The sequence below is a fragment of the Penaeus japonicus genome, unplaced genomic scaffold (genome assembly GCF_977035675.1).
Source record: "Penaeus japonicus unplaced genomic scaffold, GWHDUDI00000001_assembly GWHDUDI00000011, whole genome shotgun sequence".
Taxonomy (NCBI): Eukaryota; Metazoa; Arthropoda; class Malacostraca; order Decapoda; family Penaeidae; genus Penaeus; species Penaeus japonicus.
Genome location: NW_028234413.1, coordinates 33,030,159 through 33,045,158, shown reverse-complemented (window position 1 = coordinate 33,045,158; position 15,000 = coordinate 33,030,159). Strand labels below are relative to the sequence as shown.

The 15,000-nt window shown below is 38.7% G+C and overlaps 1 protein-coding gene across 1 annotated transcript in view; it reads right to left on the bottom strand.

The window, feature by feature from the left end:
- The window catches only part of LOC122257270 (uncharacterized), a 32,821-nt gene that overhangs the window by 6,669 nt on the left and 11,152 nt on the right, over nucleotides 1-15,000 (bottom strand). The window contains exons 2-8 of the mRNA XM_086541439.1: nucleotides 12,793-13,238; nucleotides 7,954-12,700; nucleotides 7,087-7,165; nucleotides 5,628-5,773; nucleotides 5,255-5,353; nucleotides 5,040-5,146; nucleotides 4,438-4,580 (exon numbers count right to left, since the gene is read on the bottom strand). Coding sequence (XP_086397565.1) covers nucleotides 4,438-4,580; nucleotides 5,040-5,146; nucleotides 5,255-5,353; nucleotides 5,628-5,773; nucleotides 7,087-7,165; nucleotides 7,954-12,700; nucleotides 12,793-13,235 — 5,764 coding nt within the window. The 5' untranslated portion in view covers nucleotides 13,236-13,238. The remainder of the gene's footprint in view (nucleotides 1-4,437; nucleotides 4,581-5,039; nucleotides 5,147-5,254; nucleotides 5,354-5,627; nucleotides 5,774-7,086; nucleotides 7,166-7,953; nucleotides 12,701-12,792; nucleotides 13,239-15,000) is intronic.

Sequence of the window (15,000 nt, the reverse complement as noted above, 5' to 3'; positions counted from 1 at the left end):
AGTAGCTGTGACAAATACATTCCTTGCAGGGCAGAGGAGGACAATGATAATAGTCCAAGCTCGGAGGACGAGCTGGACTATGTCAGCCAGGCGGACACAACCCTTGACAATGATGAGCCTTTGTTTACCTTCGCCACCAAAGTGTGGCGGAGGAACGAACCTGGGACTCCTAATTTCGTTTGGCGAAAGAAGGATAACGTCCCAAAAAGGTTTGGGTTTGTTGGTTCTCCTGGGGTCAAGGAAGACCTGGATGCAACCAGCAGCCAGTGTTTTTTTACAGACGATCTCCTTCAGCACATCATCCGCAAGACCAATAGGTGAGTTTATAATTTTTCACTGTTATTCTGTCCTATATTATTATAGTCTTTATACACATAAGCCGTTTATCAAATTTGGAATTGTGTTACTGATGTTTGCTTTTTGTCTGCTTCTAGGTATGCAGGTATCTCTCCTCCTGTCTCCCCTCACATGAGGAAGTGGACTCCCATGTCCAAGGAGGAGCTGATGGCATACTTTGGTCTACAGGTGACTATGGGATTCCACAAACTTCCCTGTTACTGGGAGTTCTGGTCCCATCACCCAACCGTTCGTGTTGAGCTTTTTCCCCAGACAATGTCCCAGGATCGGTTCAACCACCTCACTACCCACCTTCATTTCTCACATCTGGAGGATGGGGAAGAGGTTCCCGAGGACTGTCTGTGGAAACATTGCCACTGACGAGTCTTTGTGGAAGTTTCACAGGCAACTAAGATTTGTCAACTTCAACAAAAACAAGTGGGCTAGGTTTAGTTTGAAGATGTACAAGTTGTCGGCCAGTACTGGCCCGTCCAGCGGATACACTTCGTGTTTCCGCATTTACATGGGCCTGGATAAGAGCACTGTGCTGGCCTCGACAAAGGCAGTTCTGGACTTGTTGGAGATGAGTGGTAGCATGGGGAAAGGGTACACTGTCTTTGAAGACAATTGGTACACTTCCCCATCTCTTTTCCACATACTCCAGTCCAGACAGACGAATGTAAGTGGATGCCCCGTGACCTCACCGTGAAAAAGTGGGGTGATGTGGACTATAGAAGCTCTACAGTGGAGTGACCATAACGTCGTTACGATGCTCTCTACCGTCCATCCTGCTCAGGTCAAGGAGGGGGGGAAGCTTCAGACTTAGAAGCATTACAACATTGATAAAGCTTGTATTGTACCTCACAAAGACACCTCAATATCATCTTTCATTCAAATCACGCATTACGCAAAATACAAAAAAATCACACATGCAATCAAAAGCGCAGCAAGTCTGGCTCATTTTCCATCTGGTAGGCTGCGTGTCGCATCACAATAACCGGTGTCACAACCTAGGCGATATTACTGAGGCCTGAAGTAGGGGGGTTGCCAGCTCTCGCCAGGCCCGTCGGCATTGGGTTAAGAAGTATAATAGGAATAAAGATAGCAAAACATAAGAAAAAACAATCACAAATAAAGTGCTCACTACAAGTAAGAAATTCCTGCTGACTAGAGTTGTTGAGGTTTAATGACTTGCAAATATTAATTCACTTTTCATTCAAAATACATATAATTGGTTAATACAGCACTCTATTATAACTATGGTAATATAGGGATCTTCCAAAAGGGGTGAGTGAATGGATAAATTTGACTTTTAGCCATTAACCCATTAAAGATGGGGGATACTTCTGCCTGATTGGCCATCCAGTCGGAGACTTTTTAGAGCCATATGGAACTCCAGACACAGGGTTTATTTCATGTGTGCAACATGTCCAAGAAAAAGAAAATAGCATGGAAAATATACAGAGCTGGGTAACCAATCATAAAAATATCAATGATTTTCATTATTGCTTGTGGACAATTAGTTTCTCAATTTGAAATACAGAAAATGGCATGGACAAACTCAATAAACAGCCGGATAATCAATCACACATACACCAACGTATGTATGAGTTGCTTCCTAGAACCCCCTAAAATTGATTTCAGCACCCCAGGTTGGGAAATGCTCATCTAAGGGATTCCTATGTAGAGTCTCCAAGTAAAGTGGATATGAGCCATACTATAGTCCAAGATTAGGAAAGGCATACACTTCCAGAAAAGAAAAATCACGAGGAAGATGACTATGGGGAATAAATGAGTTTTCATTATGACAAAAACAAATTTGAACACCATCACATTCTCGTTACTAATGAAAAAAATCAAACAGAACAGAAAGATGAATATTTATGTTTACATTTAACTGGCTAAACTACTAGCAATTATTGTAAGATTTAGATAAATTATAAGGTTTGAAGTGGAAGAATAATGAACACAATTTTATATATGATTTCCATCAAGAATAATTACTGTGGCTTAACTTTTCTTCAAAGTAACACTGTACATTGGCCTAAAATTTTAAAAATGTGTTCTTTTGTCCAAATTAACCCTTTCCCGATGGGGCACTCGATACGCGAAGTCCCCTATGCCGGGCGATTGCAATATTGAATTGTAATCGTCACAATCGCATGACGCCCCGGCATCGGGAGTTTGGCTGTGTCACACAAGTGTGACGCACCGTCATCATAGGGTTAATACCGAACAGTTTCTACTGTATAATTTTTTCAAGTACCCCATTTCAGTACCCAAAAAATCTTGGTCTCAATAGATGGGGGTGCATGTTCGCATGTGTACATGAGACAGACACACACATGCTAATCTAGGATGTAATTAGTTTTTGGGTCAATATCATTAAATTTACCCTTCCTTTAACCCATTGGCAATGGGTGACGTAATATCACATCATGTAAATATTTTGATATCTATCACATCCTGATCTCTCCCTCAAAACATGTTTTAGATTGTTATATATGCACAATATTAACCCATTCGCGCCGGTTGACGTGCTGACACGTGGTCGAAAAAAGCCCCGGACCCGGGTGACGTCCTGGCACGTGCTACATTTTCGGCCCGCGCGCCGGGAGGCCAGTAGCGACGTGCTGAAACGTCCGCATTAGAATGATAGATTATTCTTAGTACAATTCGATTTTCATACTTGATTTGTCTTAGCTACTTTAGTTTATCCTTCTAAATAGTAGAAAATGGGATATAACGTAATATGAATGACGTCTCAGGTACATACATAATCTTGATTACGGCATGGTGATTTCTGTTTCTGATTTGTTGAATATGATGATCTGAGTCGAAAGACTATCGTAAAATCAATTGTAATTGGCCGAGGAATAAAAAAAAAAAAAAAAAAAAAAAATATATAACATCTTTTTGTTGCCCCACTAAAAGAAAATGACACTTGAAAAAACATTGCTGTTACTTGCATTCACTTGTATGCACATGTATGGTTGTTCATATTCTCTTTCTTTTCTTTTAGGAAGAAAAAAAAAATTGAAAAAAAAAACTATGTTTGTTACCTCACTAGAAGAATGCTTCCACTTCCCATTGGTATTACAACATAGGAGTAAAGAATATGGAAAAAGTTCAATAGAATAACACTAAAAAAACAGTGCTATAACATCTTTTTCGACTGATATACATCCTCTGAACATAGCACTACTTTCTACACATGATTACACTTTAGACGCAATCACGCAAACCATAAGGATAGGGCGGGTGAAAAACGCTCTGCGAGCGTCAGAGCGACCGCGCGCAGCGGGAAAACACCCCGGCACGAACGGTTGCGCGCTTGAAATCTTCCCGGCGTTATCGGGAGTAGGCGAAATTCCGCCCCGGCGTGAATGGGTTAAAGGAGTTCCATTGTAAAGACACAATTTTGTTCACTTGTGGAAAAAATGTAAACAAATACAAAAACCTCCTGTTATCACCCCATTGAAACAGGCACAGCACAGCACCACACAGGGAGATATCTCGTACTATGTCACTGCGCACACTTGTTATGTAGCAGGCAGGAGCAGCATTACATAAATGTTAGCCAAGGCGTGACTAGGCTTACAACCAAACACATATTTCACAGATGGTGACTTTAAAGGTAATTCAACTTTATTGTCAAGGATCTAATCCTATTGCAGGGAGTAAAACTCACATGCATAATTCATTAGATGTAGAATTATCTTTTTTTAGCTTTACAACAAAAGGCTTTGAGAAAAACCCTAAATACAGGAATCATAGAGCACTTTGCAATTAGTCACACAATGTGTAAGACTTGATGCCTCTTTATTATCATCCAAAGATGATAATAAAGTAGCTTCTAAATACTTAAGAACCATAAATAAATGCAAAATAAAGTGAAGATTCATACTAAGCAGAGGTTGAAATCGTATAAAAGAAAATCTATAATTCTCAAGTGCTCTGCTTCAATAGCTTCAATGTTCTTATTTGGTACCAGTCCTTATTCCCAAATCTACTTTATCCACTTTACCTGATGAACTTAATTTTCTTTTTCCTTTTAAACTGATACACTTCAATCCTTCATTAAATTTTGATATATCTTACCTGGATTTGTTGGGATAGGAATGCTGGACAAGTTAACACCTGCTCCTGATGGGGGTAGGGGAATTTCCTGGGGCACTGAAGGGAGACTCTGAGATTTAGGTGCTTCTTTCACCATCTCAACAGGCTTTTCCTGGTTAACTCTGCTGTAAGTTAAGGGAATATCAGTGCAACTTACTTTCAAAATCAGTTATGTGAGAGTCAAAATATTGTACAGCTACTTTATTAGAAAGAACTTGAACAAACAGAGCACATATAAGAACAATGAATGACAAAATGGGATTTGTACTGGCATGACAGTGCACCAATAATAAAACCATCAGAGGCAAGATAAGGTGAGGAATTGAAAGAGATAACAAGAAGAAGAAAGAGAGTGAGTATGAAAAAGAGAAGTGAACAGTAGGAGAGAAGAGCAGGACAACATAAACTAAACAAAAGATCTGTTTTAAAATAATATACTATTGCAGAAAACACTAGTAATAAAAACAACTAAAATACACACGTAAACAAAAACCACATGACCAAAAGTCTCACTATATGGTCATGCAACTTACCTTTTTCTTAGTTTAAAAATAAACAAATAGACACACAAAATAAATAAATACCTTAAAGCAGCAACCTCAGCAATCTTTTTCTTCAGTGCCATGAGAACAGAAGACATCTCTCTCTCTGTTGTGACAGCCATTCTTTTTCGTCCATGCTTCTCTTCCACCTGATAAAAGAATCAATGCTAATCAGTAATACAATTCAGTCTTCCAAGTTATCACATTCAAAAAGAAACATGTATACAAAAAAAGTAAAAAGAGAAAAAATGCCACACCTTCTTCAAGGCCATTGAAAATTCTTTCACTGAAGCTGCTGTCCATTCCTTCAGTTGTACCTTGCCATATATGTCAAACACATCTTTACAATGAGATTCCTGGAGCATAAACAAAGAAAATGTATTAATAAAAATCTTACACAAACTTCTGAATGTTCAAAATATGCACAGAATATTTCAGAAAAAAGTACAAGATTTGCAATCCGATTCTTTACACACACAAAAACATTCTATATCAATAAATCAAATATATTACTAGCACTTTATGTTCTTATATAAAGTCTACTTTAGATTTAAAAAACCTAATGCAATGAAATTCCTTTTTCACTTAATGAAATAAAAACATATATAAGCAAAAAAGGCTCAAACTTACAGAAAACTTCAGCTTGTGTGGGACACTATTTATATGAGCCACTAGAGTTTCTGAAGACATCTTCTTGCTACATAGTGCACAGATAAAGAAACACTTGTCTAATGTTGTATCAGCACCCTTCCTCACCTCCAAAACATATTGTAAGCCTGCAATACATGATAAATATAAAGTATTATCATATCAATGCATACATATAATCATATCTGTCCTGTCCTATTAGCATGTTTACTTAAATCCATCAGAATTCTGGAAAATGAAAAGTTTGTCTGTGTGTTTCAGGTGCAAATCATTCTTTGTGTTCTAACAATCCTTCTTTGTTTCATAAGGTGGGATCACTCATACTGCATTATTCCTATTGTTGAAATTACATGCTATCTATTTCGTCAGTTCTGTAACTAAATACTAATTACTATCAGAGAGCTATGAAATAAAAAATACTAATATATTATACCTTTAATCTAGAAAATAATAGAAAACACACACATCTGAAGAAGTGGCCAGCCTGAAAGAATTAAAGACCCCACAGGATTTTTGGCATGTTTTCTGTAAAATTCAAGTCAGGTAGACTTTTCGTTTTTATTTTTTTATTTTTTTTCTGTTTGAGGTGTGTCAGCAAAGCACTGTGCAGTAAACAATATATACTTAAAAATGACAGTCAAGCACAATGCACCAAACAGTGTTTTAGGCTTGTAATGTTTACCAAGTTTCCTCAAGTAACAGCCATCACATCAGCCCCATATCTCTATGCCCCTGGAGGCCATTCATGCACGGAACCTGCTCTACTGTGCAGTCTGTATTTGATATATAGCAATGAAACAGATAATTTCTGGTGTATAAATTCAAGCTCTTGAAATACTGAAGACCAAAATTGGCCTCGGTGAAACTTGAAAAATCATACCCTAAATGCAGCTAAAGGGACAGACATGCTGATAGTTCTGCAGCCTTTGAGGGTTAAGCAGGAGCATTGTCTTAGAGGGGTTGTTGGTTCAGGGAGACTTTTATTTGTCTATACAAATTCTGTCTCTACCCTCTGATAAACTGGGCTGGATTTATCATGAACCCTCATTTTTTTATCTTTTTTTTTATACATATAATAAAAAAAAAATAGGAGCATTTTCTGATGTCCTGTGTTTTCTATTATTTTCTAGACTTGTAAAATGTTTGAGTCTACACATGGTATAATAGCACTATGATAATAATTGGCATTTGGTATGACACCCTAGATATACAACTGGAAATCATTCTTCTATATGAGTTTGGAGCCGAAAAATAACATGAAGGTAAGGAAACAAAAACACAATAATTACCTGAGATTCATTAGCATAAATATAAAAACTTAAAACTTGCTCCATTGAAAAAAAATATATATATATATACATAAAAACTCAATAGTTTTAAATTGATAGCTAGAATGGCTACCCATCAATTAACAAAAAGGAACCAAAATGCTTGAACTCACCCAAGAGAGGCATATCTTTATACTTGTCCACCACAACTTGACCCAAAGGAGTCTGTTGGTAGTAACTTGGCAAGGCATCCTAGAATCAAAGAGAAAAAAGGTATTATACCATAAAATACTTCAAGCAAAGACCTGGCACTTACAATTAAGTCTGGCAGGAACTTTCCTTGCACTACAATGCAGCTACAAAGGTCATCATGAAGGAAACACAAGGCATGCAAAGCACAGGAAATGTACATAAAATCTCTTCATGGTATGTGATACACTGACGGAATAAATCTACATCTCCAAAAAAGAATCAGCTACAGCAGCAATGCTTAATAAACATTCTTGGACAGTAATCTTGCAGGCAGAGATGAGCACGAATGAGACTGAACCCCTTCATGGGGATAAGGGATGATGTTCTGTCAAGCCATTCATTGGCACTTGGGGAGCTGTGAGGATCTCCTTGGAGCCGAGAGTGTGAATGTTGCTTCGATGACATTTTAGCGTTTCGGTGAGACTTTCTGCTTCAAGACATCTCACTTTATTTAACCTTCCCCCATGAACTGACCTGAAAAGACATAGAGAAGGATACAGAAAGGCTCACCGAGACTTCTTGGAGCTGTACAAGGGGGGGACCCAAACTTCTTGGGTTATTAAAGTGGAATATGTTAATGCAAATAAACCTTGCTACATGCCTTGTGCTTCTCATGACCTCTGCAGGGCAATTATTTTGTTTTGTAAAGATGTTAAGATCTACATGTCAACTATAATGCCAATATCAAAGAATGCAGCCAATTTTTAGGTTGGGAGTTTTCACAGATTCTTCAGTATCTATCAATAGAAATTAATAAAGGTCTTCTACAGTAGGATACTCAGACTTACCCCTTGTGAGCCCCTCCTCAGGGATGGCAATGAGATTCTTGTGTAAACCACTTCTAAATCACTTGGCTCGTCCAAATTTTCCTTAGGGTCAGTCAGGTCTTCTAGGGGAAGGAATTGTTTTGTGGTCCATTTTGATACTTTTTCCTTTTCTTTTTCAGTAACAGCAGGCAAAACTTCACTAACATGTTGATCAGAGCTCTTTGGTGGTGGAGTGGGATGGATCCTTTTTGCAACTTTTTTCAAAAGAGATGTTAGACCAAGAAGTTCACTATCTTCTGATCTTTTATGGCTGCCATTCCCTTCAGTGCCTATACTATTGTCAGTTTTTGCAACTTCTGGACTGCTTGCTAAATCAATTATGCAGCTGGTATTCTCACTAACACTCTTGGTATTTGCATTTCCAGCATCACTACTGACACAATTCATTAACTTATTAACAATATTTCTAAGACTAGAGCTACTATCACAAACTGGAACTTCTTGGTTGTGCTGTATGTTTTTGTGTTTCATCGAGGAGTCTACATGCAATTCCTTTACATCAACCCCAAATCTTGCTAGCAAATTTAACTCTTCATTATTTTCTTCATCCGAAGATTCTGATGTAGCAAGCTCCATATCTGAATCTAAGTCCATGTCGGAATTTTCTTCTTTCTCTGTTACCCTATCATTATTTGAACCAATAAGTTGTAGGCTCTCTGACTTATGACCTAAAAATTCATTGCCCTGTTGCATGTTTTGGGGAGCAAGAGCTATCAACTCTGTGGGTGGTAGTGGAGGTGGCAATAGTGGGGGCATTTCAGAGTCACCATCCTTTGAAGATTCATTAGAGATGCTCTTGTCTACTTTACTTTCAGAATTTTCACCAGGGTCTATTTCATATGCCTTATTTACATTTGGTTCCACATTCTTTGTTTCACTCCTCAAACTATTTACCTCATCTCTGGCTCTCTCTGGCTCATCCACAATATTCTCGGTCTCATCTGTAGCCTTCTCTGGCTCATCCATAATATTCTCCGTCTCATCTGTAGCATTCTCTGCCTCATCTAAAATCATATCTGTCTTATCTGTAACTTTCTCTGGCTCATCCACAATATTCTCGGTCTCATCTGTAGCCTTCTCTGGCTCATCCACAATATTCTCGGTCTCATCTGTAGCCTTCTCTGGCTCATCCACAATATTCTCGGTCTCATCTGTAGCCTTCTCTGGCTCATCCACAATATTCTCGGTCTCATCTGTAGCCTTCTCTGGCTCATCCACAATATTCTCGGTCTCATCTGTAGCCTTCTCTGGCTCATCCACAATATTCTCGGTCTCATCTGTAGCCTTCTCTGGCTCATCCACAATATTCTCGGTCTCATCTGTAGCCTTCTCTGGCTCATCCACAATATTCTCGGTCTCATCTGTAGCCTTCTCTGGCTCATCCACAATATTCTCGGTCTCATCTGTAGCCTTCTCTGGCTCATCCACAATATTCTCGGTCTCATCTGTAGCCTTCTCTGGCTCATCCACAATATTCTCGGTCTCATCTGTAGCCTTCTCTGGCTCATCCACAATATTCTCGGTCTCATCTGTAGCCTTCTCTGGCTCATCCACAATATTCTCGGTCTCATCTGTAGCCTTCTCTGGCTCATCCACAATATTCTCGGTCTCATCTGTAGCCTTCTCTGGCTCATCCACAATATTCTCGGTCTCATCTGTAGCCTTCTCTGGCTCATCCACAATATTCTCGGTCTCATCTGTAGCCTTCTCTGGCTCATCCACAATATTCTCGGTCTCATCTGTAGCCTTCTCTGGCTCATCCACAATATTCTCGGTCTCATCTGTAGCCTTCTCTGGCTCATCCACAATATTCTCGGTCTCATCTGTAGCCTTCTCTGGCTCATCCACAATATTCTCGGTCTCATCTGTAGCCTTCTCTGGCTCATCCACAATATTCTCGGTCTCATCTGTAGCCTTCTCTGGCTCATCCACAATATTCTCGGTCTCATCTGTAGCCTTCTCTGGCTCATCCACAATATTCTCGGTCTCATCTGTAGCCTTCTCTGGCTCATCCACAATATTCTCGGTCTCATCTGTAGCCTTCTCTGGCTCATCCACAATATTCTCGGTCTCATCTGTAGCCTTCTCTGGCTCATCCACAATATTCTCGGTCTCATCTGTAGCCTTCTCTGGCTCATCCACAATATTCTCGGTCTCATCTGTAGCCTTCTCTGGCTCATCCACAATATTCTCGGTCTCATCTGTAGCCTTCTCTGGCTCATCCACAATATTCTCGGTCTCATCTGTAGCCTTCTCTGGCTCATCCACAATATTCTCGGTCTCATCTGTAGCCTTCTCTGGCTCATCCACAATATTCTCGGTCTCATCTGTAGCCTTCTCTGGCTCATCCACAATATTCTCGGTCTCATCTGTAGCCTTCTCTGGCTCATCCACAATATTCTCGGTCTCATCTGTAGCCTTCTCTGGCTCATCCACAATATTCTCGGTCTCATCTGTAGCCTTCTCTGGCTCATCCACAATATTCTCGGTCTCATCTGTAGCCTTCTCTGGCTCATCCACAATATTCTCGGTCTCATCTGTAGCCTTCTCTGGCTCATCCACAATATTCTCGGTCTCATCTGTAGCCTTCTCTGGCTCATCCACAATATTCTCGGTCTCATCTGTAGCCTTCTCTGGCTCATCCACAATATTCTCGGTCTCATCTGTAGCCTTCTCTGGCTCATCCACAATATTCTCGGTCTCATCTGTAGCCTTCTCTGGCTCATCCACAATATTCTCGGTCTCAACTTTAGATTTTTCTTCTTCTAAATCTGATGCTGTAGTACTTTTACTTCTCCTCTTATTGCTTATTTCACTATCTCCTATAGGTAATCTTTCTTTGCAATGACTTTGTGTTTCAGTGTCCCTGACTCTTTGTGCACTATCACCCTCACCTCTAGATTCTAGTCTGTCTTTACAATGTTTGCTCCCTTCTTCCTCCCCTAAACAATTTTCAGCAATACAAACCGGAGATCTTTCAAAAACTGTATCTTTCCCATTCTCTTCCTGACATTCTTTATCATCCCTTATTGGTTCCACTTCAAATATCAGTGCTTCTTCCTCACTATCATTTCCATCTTCTGCCTCCCCTTTAGTCCTACCTAGTTTATTTTCACTTAGCTGCAGGTCTGAACTCTCATCATACACACAAGACAACCTCTCAACACTATCTGCACTATCATTCCTATCAATTTTTGACTCACTGCTTGAGCTATCTTCATCCTTTTTTATGTCACTTTGGAATACTTTACTATCAGTTTCAAAATCCTTCCTCTCAGCAACTTCTTTTTTAGTTTGAAAATCTTCCTCTTCAATTCCTTCCAATTTCAACACTACAGTTTCAATCTTTACAGGTAATTCAACAGCTGCTTGCTCAGTTTTTATTGTATGCATAAATTTGCTTACAATTGCCCGGTATTCTTTATTTTTGCTTATATCTACTAATGATACATAACAAGGCTTACAATCAACAGAGCTAGACAATACTGTATCAGATCTAAGAACATTTTCAGTTTTCCTAAATGTAAAAACATCTTTATTCAAACTTAATTTAGATGGTGATTTTTGTTTCCTTTTGTCTTTGTTTTTCTTTGGTGATGTAGAGCTGCCTAAGTGTATGTATTCACTCTCAGAATCATGGCCATCTGATTCATGTTTTGGAGTCAACAATAACCTACTATTCACAGATGCATCTAATTGCGTAGAAGAAATCTCACTTGGCTTCAACTTGCAATTAGTAGTCTCAAGTATCAAGGGTTCACACTCCTCCTTTACAAATGATGGCCTCTTTTGAGAAGCACAATTTGTAATACCATTTTTACCTGCATTTTTCTTCTGTCGTTTAGTTGACACACGACTCTTAGGCCCTCTTTTTACTTTCTTCTTTGTTGCAGTTGGCTTAGCCTTTGGCAACTTTAGACATGAGCGATTCTTATTGTCATATAAATTTTTATCATTATCTGAAATAAATTTTTTGAGAATATCTGCATCCTCTAGAGGTATTAAGGATGGATTTTTAATAAGTTCTTCTAATGGTCTTGTCTTTACTATTAACACACTTCTTCCAACATCTGTAAACATGTTCATGTCTACCACAGATGCAAGGGATGACTGAGACATCAAAAAAGCTGCTGTAACTTGCTCACGGTTATAAATCTTATCCTCCACAAGAAAATGTACACTTGGGATTACTAAACAAGGGTCTTCAGAGACAGGTTCTATTTTGACAGAATCTATTCCATCAAAGAGATTTCTTTGACATGACACATCCAGAGGTATCTCATCAGCAAGGGAGTCACAAGGTTCCTCTTTCACCTCTCTCTTGACATGAAATTCTTCTGCAGGATCAAAAAGTGCATTCCCAAAGTCAAACTCTTCTTCAGGTGCATCCACTGGTTCACTTTTAATCAAGACACCTATCTGCTGTTCATTTGATTGCAGTCCATCTTTCTCTTCTTTGTCTGATTCTAATAAACTGGGATCAACTGCAGGTTCTCTGGAGTCTGCCAAAAGATCACCAATGTTTCCAAGAACAATGCTGTTATGAGCTTCTTGTTCATTCTCCTTCAGTTCTTTCTCACCTGAAACACAATGAGTTGAAAGGTCTTCCACCAAGTGATGTCTTGACTCAAGCTTGTTTACATCCCCATTATCAGTATTTATTGCAAGTGAGGTAGTGTCTTCAATAATTGGGCTTAGCTCTGAGGTGGTCTTCTGTTTTTAGAGGTCTATCTCATGAGGTTTTTTCAGAGGTTTGGTGGTCTGTCATTTACTTTTTTCTTTTCCTTTGGTTCTGTTCGGCCATGTGTCAGCGTCTGACATGTGCCCTCATCATGATCAGTCCCCTCAAGAGTTTGATTCTGAGTAGAATCAAGTTCTCCTTTACAAAGCTCAGTTGATGATACAATAGGTTCAGCGCTAAGTCCATGTACAGACGCAATCTCTTTGCCTCTGGTGACATCGTTCAACTCCCTAGCTTGAGTCAAAACATCATATGTGGGCTGTTGCTCTGCTGGTTCTGAGTCCAATTCTGGTACACTACATAAAATATCCTCTTGCACACCATTAACATCAGTATCACTATCCCCAGTCTTTTCTTCAATGTCTGCCAAAATTTTATTTATATAATCAATTTCCTCTGCTGCTGTAGCTGGCTTGAAAGAATCTGGTGATGTACTGTTTTCTCTTACTTGTGAATCTTCCCCTCCAACTTCATCAACTGTTGTAAATCCTTTAAGATCCATAACCTGCAAGGGCAAAAAGTAAAAAAAACAGGTCTTAGCAACTGATATTGTCCAGGATAATCAAACATTTGAATATAGATTTTTTTTTCATTATGGCACATCAATATGTATCAAAGCTAACAATAAGTTTCCTCGATTCTATTTTAAAAATTAATGAAAAGTTGTAGGGGCTAACTTCACATCATTAGAATGATAAAACAAACCTCAACTTTTCCTCCGTTGTTTTGTAAAGGCTGGTGAATTCCTAACAGCCAGAGAACCATATAACATATAATTCAGTATTCAAGATATTTCTTTAAATTGACCGTCTTACAACAGATACCGCAGAAGGAAAACAAAATTTAACAAAGCAAAGCAAATTGCAGTGATGATGATCCACGCGTTTCCGTAATAACGCAATATTTCCATGCTCTTCTTTATACTCAAATTCAAAAGCATCTTGAGAAGAAGTAATCCATCTGAAAATACCAGCATACTTGGCTTCTGTGTATTACATATGTCTCTTATAAAGGAAAATAACGAACTTTTGGCACCCTCACACAAATGCAGAAATCAAGACAACCTCAACCATATCAATGCCAAAAGAGAAACACAAAGTAAATAAAATAAAATATTTTAAAAATAAGTAAATTTCTTAACAAGCTTAATACTGTTCAAAACAAGAAGCACCTGGGTGAACTACCATTCCAATGGCCAAAGGGCAAGAAAGGGCAAGTTTATAGCAACTCATCTTTATATTACCAAGAGGTCAATGAATAGGCTGACCTGTCCTCACCTGTTTACATTCTTTAATTATTCTGAAAAAAAAATATATATATATACATATATTACTATCTTTATCATTGCTAATGATTTTTGCACTATTATAATTACTATCATCATCTTTAATACTATAACATTAGCAACAATAATGACAGTAATGAACAATTTTTCTCAGAAAATCTAATCAATAGAGTAAACATGTGAGGGGTAGGCCTACTAATTCATTAATGGTGACTAAACCCTTATGGAGTCATCTATGTGTAAAAAATCATAAGACAAAACCACAGTGGGCAATGTAGGTAAAAATATACTCTCAATGTCAATCGGTTAGCACATCATCCTTAACTTCAGAATGTTTCTGGACAAATGCACAAAGCTTTGTCAGGTACAAGGTTTCCAGACCAAAATGTTGTACTATTATTTCACTGAAATGGGCTGTTCTGGGGCCGTTCTAAGATAAATACTAACATGTTTCTGATTAGTGGCTTGAGAAGAATTTCCTTTAAGGCTCTATAAAATTTGCATAATTATTTCCATATTCCCTCTGCAAGTATTTTGTTTTGATATATACATACTCTTAACCCTTTCCCAACGGGGCACTCGCTACGCGAAGACCCCAATGCCGGGCGATTGCAATATTGCATTGAAATCGTCACACTGGCTTGACGCCCCGGCATCGGGAGTTTGGCTGTGTCACACGGGTGTGACGCACCGTCGTCATAGGGTTAAATGAGCAACTAGCAGCTTGAGTCAATATTACATAACATAATAATCATTGGGTCCCAATGGGGCAAACAGAATGATTTGTGATATGCAGGTTGAAGTTATTCATCCTTTTCCATGAATAGTAACATACTTTACATAGTATCACAGTATCATCCTGGCAGACAGAGTGTCTCCTTCCTTACCATAATTAAAGATAAAGGCACTGGCCAACAATCTATAAACCTGTCACAAATCTGGCAATGAAAAATAAAAATACTGAAGAGACCTGTAAACACAA